Source organism: Somniosus microcephalus, chromosome 4 (assembly GCF_052327205.1).
Source record: "Somniosus microcephalus isolate GS21.2 chromosome 4, FLI_Smic_1.0, whole genome shotgun sequence".
Classification (NCBI taxonomy): Eukaryota; Metazoa; Chordata; class Chondrichthyes; order Squaliformes; family Somniosidae; genus Somniosus; species Somniosus microcephalus.
This window is the reverse complement of record NC_140990.1, coordinates 14,782,722-14,795,472: the sequence shown is the minus strand read 5'-3', so window position 1 is coordinate 14,795,472 and position 12,751 is coordinate 14,782,722. Positions and strand designations below refer to the sequence as shown.

Below are 12,751 nucleotides of genomic sequence, written 5' to 3'. Positions count from 1 at the left end.
TAAGTTCTTGCCAAATTTGTCTACAATACTACACCCACTGAACACCCTACTGCAAACTGGGGTGCCATGGAGGTGGAGTGACGAATGTAGATGAGCTTTCCAGAAGAGCAAAACACTAATCACATTGAAAGAGGTATTGGCCCATTACAACCCGGCATTACCAATTCGGTTGGCATGTGATGAGTCACCCTGCGGCATTGGCGCTGTGCTGTCGCACAAATTCTCGGACGGCTCAGAGAGGCCAATAGCCTTTGCGTCACGATCACTAACGTCAGCCGAGCATAACTACGCCCAGATTGACAGGGAGGCCCTCAGCCTAGTGTGGGGAGTGAAAAAGTTCAATCACTATCTGCACAGGCAGAAATTCACCTTGCTGACGGATCACCAGCCTCTTGTCTCCATTTTTAATCCGAAGAAGGGCGTTCCAGTGTTGACTGCACAACGACTACAAAGATGGTCACTTTTTCTAGGGGCGCACCACTATGAGATTGAATATAAGGGCACGAAACAGCATGGAAATGCCGATGGGCTATCACGCCTGCCACTGCCAACTGCGGAGGAAGCACCAGCAGTGGATCCTGTCGAAATATTCCATTCGACTATAGTTGAATACCTACCGGTAACTAACGCTTGTATCGAAAAGGAAACCCGAAATGACCCGACACTGTCTCGGGTATATGATTTGACGGTGAAGGGATGGCCAGCACATGGCGACTCACTGTTGCCAGCATTCTTGACAAGGAGAGAACAGCTGTCAGTGTGCCGGGGGACCTTGATGTGTGGATCCCGAGTGGTAATTTCACCCAAGTTAAGGGGTAGAGTGCTCAATGAGCTTCATGAGGGTCATCTGGGAGGGGTAAAAATGAAAAGCCTAGCCAGGGCTTATGTGTGGTGGCCGGGAATCGATAAACAAATCGAGGACCTGACCAAGAGTTGCTCAGGATGCCAGAAAGTCCAAAATGCACCACCAGAGGCCCCTCTACACCCATGGGAGTAGCCCTCATCTCCATGGCAACGGGTGCATATTGATTTTGCTGGCCCATTCATGGACTCAATGTTTTTAATAGCCGTGGATGCGCACTCGAAATGGACTGAGGTCATCAAAATGTCCTCCACCACCACGGAAAAACTATTGCAGTCCTACGGACCATTTTTGCCAGGAATGGCTTGCCAGAACAGATTTGCTCCGACAACGGACCACAGTTTGTGTCCGAAGAGTTCCGGAGGTTCTTGAAAAAGAATGGGGTAAGGCATTACACATCTGCCCCGTATCATCCAGCCACAAATGGATTGGCTGAGAGGTTCGTACAAACCTTTAAGAAGGCAATAAAGGCTATGTACAATGAGAACATTCCGCTGCAGCACAAGGTGGACAATTTCCTGCTCGCCTACCGGAATGCGACACATGCAGTCACCAACCAGGCCCCAGCCATGATGTTCTTTAACCGAAGGTTAAGATCTCGCCTGGATTTGCTCAGACCAAACGTACGCAGAGATGTTGAGAGTAAGCAATTCCAGCACATCCATGAGAAGCCAACAAGGAGCTTCAATGTAGGGCAACCAGTCTTGGCCCGCGACTACCGAACAGAAAAATGGCAGCCAGGAACGATATGCACACGGCAGGGTCCACTAATGTACACAGTGGACGTTGGGGAGAGCATCGTGAGATGCCATGCTGACCAGATCCTGGAGTCATAGGAACAAGTCAACCCCATGCCTCGCCCATACGTACCTGGTGATGAACCCGACGTACAGGTCGCATCTACCCCAGAAACAGTAGCATCGGAAGCTGATGAACCAACCGACGACAGGGGGCTAGAATCGCCTCCGCACCAAGAGCAAGACACTCGGGAAAGGCGCTATCTAGAAAGGGTCAGGAAGCCTCCCCAAAGACTGAATATATAAATAGACTATTTTCAGCTAATGTTGCATGTTAAAAGTGTTAATTGTAATTAGTTTGATATTTAATTGTTAAATGAGTGTTATGGTACTGTTAATCTAAAAGGGGAGGAATTATAATGTATATACCTTTAAGGGGGGGAACTATCTTTTACAGCTCATGTATACTGCAGTACCGGCAGTGACCACACCTGTATATAGCCCTGAGTAGTAATCTGTACAGATCAGTTCCAGTGTGAGCCACGTTGAGTAAACACCTGTTGTACCGTTCTCCTGCAGTCTGTGTCTTATTATACACGGACACAACACTGAGGGAGTGCCGCACTGTGGGAGGGTCAGTACTGAGGGAGCGCCGCACTGTCGGAGGGGCAGTACTGAGGGAGTGCCGCACTGTGGGAGGGGCAGTACTGAGGGAGCGCCGCACTGTCGGAGGGGCAGTACTGAGGGAGCGCTGCACTGTCGGAGGGGCAGTACTGAGGGAGGGCTGCACTGTCAGAAGATCAGTACTGAGGGAGCGCTGCACTGCTGAGGGGCGGTACTGAGGGAGCGCAGCACTGTCAGGGGGGTGGGGGGCAGTACTGAGGGAGCGCAGTACTGTCGGAGGGGCAGCACTGAAGGAGGGCTGCACTGTCGGAGGGGCAGTACTGAGGGAGCACTGCACTGCTGGAGGGGCAGTACTGAGGGAGCGCCGCACTGTTGGAGGGGCTGTGCTAAGGGAGCGCTGCACTGTTGGAGGGGCAGTACTGAGGGAGCGCTGCACTGTCGGAGGGGCAGTACTGAGGGAGGGCTGTACTGTCGGAGGATCAGTACTGAGGGAGCGCTGCACTGCTGGAGGGGCGGTACTGAGGGAGCGCAGCACTGTCGGGGGGGGGGCAGTACTGAGGGAGCGCTGTACCTTCAGAGGGGCAGTACTGAGGGAGCGCTGCACTGTAGGAGGGGCAATACTGAGGGAGCGCTGCACTGTCGGAGGGTCAGTACTGAGAGAGTGCCGCACTGTGGGAGGGGCAGTACTGAGGGAGCGCCGCACTGTGGGAGGGGCAGTACTGAGGGAGCGCTGCACTGTTGGAGGAGCCATCTTTTGCATGATACGTAAAATCATGGCCCACTGTCTCCCTCTCAGGTGGGACGTAAAAGATCTCTCAGCCACTATTGGAAGAAGTGCGGGGGGAGTTCTGCCCGGTGTCCTGGGCCAAATATTTCTCTCTCAACCGAACACCGTAAAATAAAATGATTATCTGGTCATTGTCACATTGTTGTTTTTTGTGGGATCTTGCTGTGCGCACATTGACAGCCACATTTCCTACATTACAACACTTCCAAATAACTTCATTGGCTGTAAAGTGCTCTGGCACATCCTGAGGCCGTGAAAGGTGCTGTATAAATCTAAGTTCTTTCTTTATAGCCCAGACCGGGTAAGGATGGCAGGGTGTCCTTCCTTCGCCTAAAGGGATATCAGTGAACCAGTGGGTTGTTAAGCTACAATCCAGCAGTTTCACGGTCACCTTTACTGTGAAACTTTTTATTTCCAGATTTTCTTTTCAACCGAATTCAAAATTCTCAAACTCCCGTGGTGGGATTTGAATTAACCTGGAGTACTGTGTACAGTTTTAGTCTCCTTGCCTAAGTAAGGATATACTTTCCATAGAGGGAGTGCAGCGTAGGTTTACTAGACTGATTCCAGGGATGAAGGGATTGTCCTATGAGGAGAGATTGAGTAGAATGGGTCTATGTTCTCTGGAGTTTAGAAGAATGAGAGGTGACCTCATTGAAACGTATAAAATTCTTACATGGTTGACAGGGTAGATGCTGAGAGGCTGTATCCCCTGGCTGGGGAGTCTAGAACTCAGAGTCTCAGAATAAGGGGTTGGCCATTTAGGACTGAGATGAGGAGAGATTTCTTCACCCAGAGGGTGGTGAATCGCAACCCAATTTCTCCCCCTTTGGAATTCTCTGCCCCAGAGGGCTGTGGAGGCTCAGTTGATGAGTATATTTAAGGTTGAGATTGATAGATTTTTGGACTCTCGGGGAATCAAGGGATATGGGGATCGGGCGGGAAGATAGAGTTGAGGTAGAAGATCAGCCATGATCTTATTAAATGGTGGAGCAGGCTCGAAGGGCCTACTCCTGCTCCTAGTTATTATGTTCTATTGGATTATTGGTCCAGATGTCTGGATTGACTGGTCCACTAACAGAACCGCCACACCACAGTACCCATACACGAGTGCAAAATCCTCCCTGTGGTGTGTTATAAAGAATCGAGGCCAGATTGAAGAGAAAGGAGGTGCTCAATTGTAAGGTTTATTAATGAACAGTAATTAAAATAAGCTTTGAGCCAGAGAAGATTTCACAAAGCAATACAGGTAAATTATAGATGATTAATACAGTACTTAGGAGATGCTAAGCTTACACGGGTAAAGGGTGCTGAGGGGGTGTCTGACCTCACCAGACCCAGGGGGTCACGGCCAAAGGTTTAACTTCCACAAGTGCCACACAAGCCCTCGCTCCCCCACCTCCCTATCTCCGTAACCTCCTCCAGCCCCTACAACCCTCCGAGATCTCTGCGCTCCTCTAGTTCTGGTCACTTGCGCACCCCCGATTTTAATCGCTCCACCATTGGCGGCCGTGCCTTCAGCTGTCTAGGCCTTAAACTCTGGAATTCCCTGCCTAAACCTCACTGTCTCTCTCCTCCTTTAAGACGCTCCTTAAAACCTACCTCTTTGACCAAGCTTTTGGACACCTGTCCAAATAGCTCCTTATGTGGCCTGGTGTCAAATTTTGTCTGATTTAAGTTGCTGTGAAGCGCCTTGGGACATTTTACTACATTAAAGGCGCTACATAAATACAAATTGTTGTTGCTAATATTTAAACAACAACAACTTGTATTTATATAGCGCCTTTAACACAGTAAAAACGTCCCAAGGCGTTTCACAGGAGCGATTATCAAACAAAATTTGACACCGAGCCACACAAGGATAAATTAGGGCAGGTGACCAAAAGCTTGGTCAAAGAGGTCGGTTTTATGGAGCGTCTTAAAGGAGGGGAGATAGAGAGACGGAGAGGTTTAGGCAGGGAATTCCAGAGCTTAGGGCCCAGGCAGCTGAAGGCACGGCTGCCAATGGTGGAGCGATGGAAATCGGGGATGCTCAAGAGGCCCGAATTTAGGAGTGATATATTGGCCTTGGAGGCAGTGCAGCGTAGATTTACCAGAATGATACCTGAACTCCAAGGGTTAAATTACGAGGAGAGATTACACAAATTAGGGTTGTATTCCCTGGAATTTAGAAGGTTAAGGGGTGATTTGATCGAAGTTTTCAAGATATTAAGGGCAATTGATAGTGTAGATAGAGAGAAAGTATTTCGGCTGGTTGGGGAGATATGGGGACATAGCCTAAAAGTTAGAGCCAGGCCTTTCAGGAGTGAAACACTTCTACACACAAAGGGTGGTAGAAGTTTGGCACTCTCTTCCGCAAACAGCAATTGATGTTGGGTCAATTGTCAGTTTTAAATCTGAAATCAACAGATTTCTGGTAACCAAAGGTATTGAGAGATACGGGGCAAAGGCGGGTACATGGAGTTAGGTCACAGATCAGCAATGATCTCATTGAATGGCAGAAGAGGCTCGAGGGGCTGAATGGCCTCCTCCTGATCCCATACTTGCGTTGCCCTTGTATGTGATTAAGTATTCGGGGTAAGCCTGATCGCTTTGGAAGATCACGAAGGTGGAGGGTGCTTTGGCATAGTCCACCAGGCTGTCAAAGAGGTCGTTGGGGTTCTTGCTTGGCCGAGGAGGTGGAGCCTTCATCCCCGCCTTCCCAGGGGCCCATCGCCCCACTAGGACCCGCCCCTGGTACACGTACCAGAGCCCGTTACTGTCCGGCGGAGGGCAGGTGGAATTCCATGGCTTCACGGTGAAGTACACGCCCTCTCCATAACGAAATCCTGAAACAGAGAAGCCACGTTAGTCCGCATGAACAAAAAAACAAACGGGCCCCATCGCAGGTCATAGTTACTTTGAATTTATAGCACAGAAAGAAGCCATTCGGCCCAACTGGTCTATGCCGGTGTTTATGGTCCACACGCGCCTCCTCCCACCCCTCATCTCACTCCCAACAAGATAATCTTCTATTCCTTTCTCCCTCATCTATACTATTCACCTCAACTACTCCCTGTGGTAGCGACTTCCACATTCTACCACTCTCTGGGTAAAGACATTTCTCCTGAATTCACCATTGGATTTATCAGTGACTATTTGTGGCCCCCTAGTTTTGGATTCCCCCACCCAAAGTAGAAACATCTTCTCTATGTCTATTCGATCGAATGCTTTTATAATCTTAAAGACTTCTATCAGGTCACCCCTCAAGTTATAACCGCTCAGTTCTGGTATCAGTGCAAAAAAGATTTGCAAGGATATCTCCAGTGCCTCTATATACCTTTTATAATGTGGAGACCAGAACTGTACACAGTGCTCCCAGTGTGATATGGAGACCAGAACTGTGCACAGTGCTCCAAGTGTGATATGGAGACCAGAACTGTGCACAGTGCTCCCAGTGTGATATGGAGACCAGAACTGTGCAGTGCTCCAAGTGTGATATGGAGACCAGAACTGTGCACAGTGCTCCAAGTGTGATATGGAGACCAGAACTGTGCACCGTGCTCCCAGTGTGATATGGAGACCAGAACTGTGCAGTGCTCCCAGTGTGATATGGAGACCAGAACTGTGCACAGTGCTCCAAGTGTGATATGGAGACCAGAACTGTGCACAGTGCTCCAAGTGTGATATGGAGACCAGAACTGTGCACAGTGCTCCCAGTGTGATATGGAGACCAGAACTGTGCACAGTGCTCCCAGTGATATGGAGACCAGAACTGTGCACAATGCTCCAAGTGTGATATGGAGACCAGAACTGTACACAGTGCTCCAAGTGTGATATGGAGACCAGAACTGTGCACAGTGCTCCCAGTGTGATATGGAGACCAGAACTGTGCACAGTGCTCCAAGTGTGGTTTAACCAAGGTTCTATACAAGTGTAGTAATGTAGCTTCTCTGCTTTTCAATTATATCCCTCTAGAAATGAACCCCAGCGCTTTATTTCCAATTTTATTTCCTTATTAACCTGCACCGCTACTTTTAGTGACTTGTGCATCTGCACGCCTAGATCTCTTTGCTCATCTATCCCATTTAGACTCTTATTTTCCAAGGAATATGTGGCCTCCTTTTCCTCCTACCAAAATACTCCACCTCACACTTACCTATATTGAAATTCATTTGCACGCCCATTCTGCAAGTTGCTAACATCTACTTGTATCTTGTTGCCCTCTTATGCTGAGCTGGAGCAGAGTTATCCCGCCCTATCACCCACTGACCCTTGTTAAGCCCACTCTGCGGGCTTGCTGGCCAATTAAGGGAAAGCTGGTGTCAGATGATGTCAGTTGATGACACTTCATCTGCCGGTTTTCTTAAAGGGTCATGAATCATTTATTTTTGACAGATGATTTGACAGTGTTTGACAGCATTGAGGTGCTGTCAAACACCGGCACTCACTGTACAAAGGTGAGCCCTTGCACCCAGGCTCTCCAATGACTCTCTCCTTAGGATAAAACAGATGGCAGCTGCAGGTGAGGTTATAGAAGCGATCTGTCACTTCTCCCAATGAGGTGAGGCCACACAAACACTTCAAAGCTCGTCACCTACAGAAAAATCTAAACAGATTAAAAAATGACTTTCCCAACATTTCCTTGCCTTTGATACTCACCAGTGTCCCATTGCATCTTCACACCACTTCTGCAGCTGTCATCTATACACAAACATTACAGCAGACCCACAGCACGCCTCACTTACCCTGGCGGGGTTCACCGACGTCAGGAAGCCCGCAGAAGTCTCAAAATGGGAAAAAGCCTCTTAACTGCATGTTAACTACCGATTAGCAGGCAATTAAGTGGCTATAATCCTCTTCCCGCCGCTAGGGTTCAGGTCCCTGCGCAATTCAGGTACCCGACTCCCGGGAAGAGAGAGAGTGTGAGTGTGAGTGTGAGTGTGTGTGTGTGTGTCAGTGTGTATATAGATATGTGTGTCTGCATGGGTGCCCTCTTGGGGCGCAACCATTGAAATTTCGGTGCAGTGCGCTAATTTTTCCAGGGCGCTAAAAGTAGCGCCTCGGCGAAGTTAGCGTCCCAAATTTTAGCCCCAAAAATCGATCTATCTCAGCCTTGAAGATACTCAACATTCTTTCTTACTAACAGGTCACCAGGAGCGGACTGGGAGCTAGGGCTGAAACAAAAAACAAAAAGGAAATGGCGGGACTTAGCAACCTCAACAAAGGCCGGCAATTTGTAGAAATTTTAAAAAGTTACAAAGCTGGGCAAGCAGATGGAGGTCTTTGCACAGGCGACGTTACTTGATGCAACAACAAAAACAAACAAACAAAAGGCAAAGCTGCACAGGACCAAGTGGCAACGCGACAGCCAAACGTGACAGGGAGGCGATGAAATAAAGTGGAAAAGTCCCATCAGGGCGTCACCGACCGGCATCACAGGGCAACATCACAGGGGAATCCCCGCAGGAAATGTAGCAATTTTACATCCAATCTACAGCACAGGAACAGGCCATTCGGCCCAACTGGTCCGTGCCGGTGTTTATGCTCCACACGAGCCTCCTCCCACCCCCTCTTCATCTAACCTCATCAACAGATCCTTCTGTTCCTTTCTCCCTCATGTGTTTAAGAACACAAGAATTAGGAGCAGGAGTCGGCCACGCAGCCCCTCGAGCCTGTTCCGCCATTCAATAAGATCATGGCTGATCATCGACCTCAACTCCACTTCCCCGCCCGATCCCCATATCCCTCGCTTCCTCTAGAGTCCAAAAATCTATCGATCTCGGCCTTGAATATACTCATCAACTGAGCCTCCACAGCCCTCTGGGGTAGAGAATTCCAAACATTCACCAGCTTCAAGAAAGAACACTGGTTAGGCCTCAGCTGAAGTATTGTGGCCAATTCTGGGCACCACGCTTTAGGAGGGATGTCTTACATAGTATTCGGCCCAACTGGCCTATAACGGTGATTATACTCCACACCAGCCTCTTCCCTCCCTACTCAGTTGGTAGCACATTCTTGCCTCGGAGTCAGAAGGTCGTGGGTTCAAGTCCCACTCCAGAGACTTGAGTACAAAAATCTAGGCTGACACTCCAGTGCAGTGCTGAGGGAGTGCCGCACTGTCGGAGGTGCCATCTTTCGGATGAGACATAGAAACATAGAAGATAGGAGCAGGAGTAGGTCATTTGGCCCCTCGAGCCTGCTCCGCCATTCAATGAGATCATGGCTGATCATCCAAATTCAGTACCCTGTCCCTGCCTTCTCCCCATATCCCTTGATCCCTTTAGCCTGAAGAAATATATCCAACTCTTTCTTGAATATATTTAATGAACTGGCCTCCACCGCCCTCTGTGGCAGAGAATTCCACAGGTTCACCACTCTCTGGGTGAAGAAATTCCTCCTCATTTCAGTCCTAAATGGCTTACCCCTTATCCTTAGACTATGACCCCTGGTTCTGGACTCCCCGGCCATCAGAAACATCCTTCCTGCATCTAGTCTGTCCAGGCCTGACAGAATTTTATAGGTTTCGATGAGATCCCCTCTCAATCTTCTAAACTCCAGTGAGTATAAGCCCAATCGACAATCTCTCCTCATACGTCATTCCTGCCATCCCAGGTATCAGTCTGGTGAATCTTCGCTGCACTCCTTCCATGGCAAGAACGTCCTTCCTCAGATAAGGCGACCAAAACTGCACACAATACTCAAGGTGCGGTCTCACCAAGGCCCTGTACAACTGTAGCAAGACTCCTTGTTCCTGTACTCGAACCCTCTTGCTACGAAGGCCAACATACCATTTGCCTTTTTAACCGCCTGCTGCACCTGCATGCTTACCTTCAACGACTGGTGCACAAGAACACCCAGGTCTCTTTGCACTTCCCCTTCTCCCAATCTATTGCCATTCAAATAATAATCTGCCTTCCTGTTTTTGCCACCAAAGTGGATAACCTCACATTTATCCACATTATAGTGCATTTGCCACGTTTCTGCCCAATCACCCAATCTGTCCAAATCGGACTGGAGTTTCACGACATCCTCCTCACAGCTTACCCTTCCACCCAGCTTTGTGTCGTCTGCAAATTTGGAGATATTTGTTGGGAGGACTTGTAAAAATCAACATTTCATTGTGCAGTACACAAATAAAAATTGAATTGAATATTACATCCAATTCCCTCGTCCAGATCATTAATATATATTGTGAACAGCAGGGGTCCTAGGACCGATCCTTGCGGTACCCCACTAGTCACTGCCTGCCACTCGGAAAACGACCAGTTTATTCCAATTCTTTGCTTTCTGCCCGCCAACCAGTTCTCTATCCATGTCAATACCTTGCCCCCAATCCCATTGTGGTAAACCACTGTTATTGTTTTCATTGTTGTTCACTGTGGTTCACTACTGTTATCGTTATTGGCACATTGTTACCTCTTGCTACTCACTGTGTACCAATGCATGCCTCAGCTGGCTCCGCCTACGTGACCTGGTATAAAGGTGGCTGCTCGGCAGCCCACTTCCTTCTTGGGACCAGTCGCCCACGAGAGGCATGCTCTGTTCTTTAGTTAATAAAAACCTTTTCATTACTATCCTAATTCATCGCCTTTTATGGAATAATTGATAAGCGTATCAATTTTATTAACTAAAATTAAAATGTCGTGACCTGAGCAGCAACAACAGCAGGCGTTGCCGCGAGCCCTCAGACCAGCATGCCTGGACCTCGACCCTCAAGCGGCGGGTTCAGCTACCAATTTCGAACACTGGCTGAGCTGCTTTGAATCCTTCCTAGAAGCCTCCGCCGTGACATCGGAGGAGAACAAATTAAAAGTTCTGACCGCCCAGGTGAGCCCTCAAGTATATACACTCATCCGGGACGCTACTACGTACACGGCGGCTCTCGACCTGCTAAAAGGGAAATACAAGCGCCCAGTGAATACGATTTACGCCAGACACCTCCTGGGATCCCGCAGGCAGAAACCGGGGGAATCGGTAGAGACATTTTTACGGGCGTTACAGGCACTCTGCAGGGACTGCGACTGTAAGGCGGTAACGGCTGCGGCGCACGCGGAGGGACTTATCTGTGATGCCTTCGTTAAGGGCCTCCAGTCCGACTACTCCCGGCAGAGACTGCTCGAAAGCAAGGAGCTCGACCTGAAGACGGCCGTAGCCCTCGTGCTCTCACTAGATGCGGCCCACCGAAACCTCGAAGCATACTCACGTAACGGTGCCGCGCCATGGCCATCGCGACCTTGGGACATGGGACCGCCGCCCCCGGTACCAACTACTGCAGCAATGTCCCGAAATCAACTGGGACCGCCGCCCCCGGTACCAACTACTGCAACGATGTCCCGTAACCAGGCCCAAAAATGCTACTTCTGTGGCCAGTTAAAACACCCTAGAGCGCGCTGCCCGGCGAAGACCGCTACCTGCTCTGGCTGCGGGAAGAAAGGCCATTACGCCAATGCCTGCAGAGGGAAACCCGTGAACGCCAGCAGCGCCGCGTGTGAACCGTGGGGGCAGCCATCTTCTCCGCCATTTTGTGCACCTCCGGCCGCGTGGGGATCGGAATCATGGCCGCCGCCATTTTGCCCGCCGCACTCAACCGCCATTTTGTCTCCGGAATCGACCACCATCTCGTCTGATGACCATATCGGCTCACTCAGCCATACACTGGCCTCCGTTACGCTGGATCAAGCTCTCCCTCATCATCTGTCCAGGTCCATGATGGACATTACGGTAAACGGCCGCGCCACTACTTGCCTGTTTGACAGCGGGAGCACGGAGAGTTTTATTCACCCCGATACGGTGCGTAGCCACTCCCTCACGGTCCTGCCAACGCGCCATCGGATTTCTATGGCGTCCAAGTCCCATTCAACGGACGTCGGCGGCTACTGTGTGGTGACCCTTTCGGTTAGGGGCACCGAATATAAAAATTTTAAACTTCTTGTCCTGCCCCGTCTTTGCGCTGCCGTTCTGCTAGGGTTGGATTTTCAGTGCCACCTCAAGTGTGTCACATTGGCATACGGTGGACCCCTCCCCCCACTCACAGTCTGCAACCAACAGTTTTCAAATCACCCGCCGCGCACCACTTGCAGTCTTTCCACACTCAAAGTCCCCCCCCCTCCCCTGTTCGCTAACCTCACCCGCGACTGTAAACCCATCGCTACCAAGAGCAGGCGGTACAGCGCCGGGGACAGAGCTTTTATTAGCGCTGAGGTGGAGCGGCTCCTGAAGGAGGGCATTATCGAAGGGAGCACCAGCCCCTGGCGAGCCCAGGTTGTAGTTGTTAAGACCGCCGATAAACGCCGCCTGGTCATTGACTACAGCCAAACCATAAACCGGTACACCCAGCTGGACGCATACCCCCTTCCCCGCATATCTGATATGGTCAATCAGATTGCGCAATGCAGGGTATTCTCCACCATTAACCTTAAGTCAGCATACCACCAACTCCCTATCCGCCATGAGGACCGCCAATATACTGCCTTCGAGGCAAACGGCCGCCTCTACCACTTCCTTAGGGTTCCTTTCGGCGTCACCAACGGGGTTTCGGTCTTCCAAAGGGAGATGGACCGGATGGTCGACCAGAACGCGCTGCAGGCCACCTTTCCCTATCTGGATAACGTCACCATCTGCGGCCACGACCAGCAGGACCATGACGTTAATCTAGCGAAATTCCTCTGTACGGCCCAGCGGCTGAATCTAACATACAATAAGGAGAAATGTATGTTTCGCACCAAGCGCCTTGCCATCCTCGGCTGCGTAGTGGAGAAC

At 50.1% G+C, this 12,751-nt stretch overlaps 1 protein-coding gene across 2 annotated transcripts in view; it reads right to left on the bottom strand.

Annotated features, from left to right (window-relative positions):
- Positions 1-4,177: 4,177 nt before the first annotated feature.
- The window catches only part of LOC147118334 (protein mono-ADP-ribosyltransferase PARP14-like), a 71,290-nt gene continuing 62,716 nt past the window's right edge, over positions 4,178-12,751 (bottom strand). For both annotated transcript variants that reach the window (XM_085984400.1, XM_085984401.1), the window contains one exon: positions 4,178-5,838. In XM_085984400.1, the coding sequence (XP_085840526.1) occupies positions 5,498-5,838 (341 nt within the window). In that variant the 3' untranslated portion in view covers positions 4,178-5,497. The remainder of the gene's footprint in view (positions 5,839-12,751) is intronic.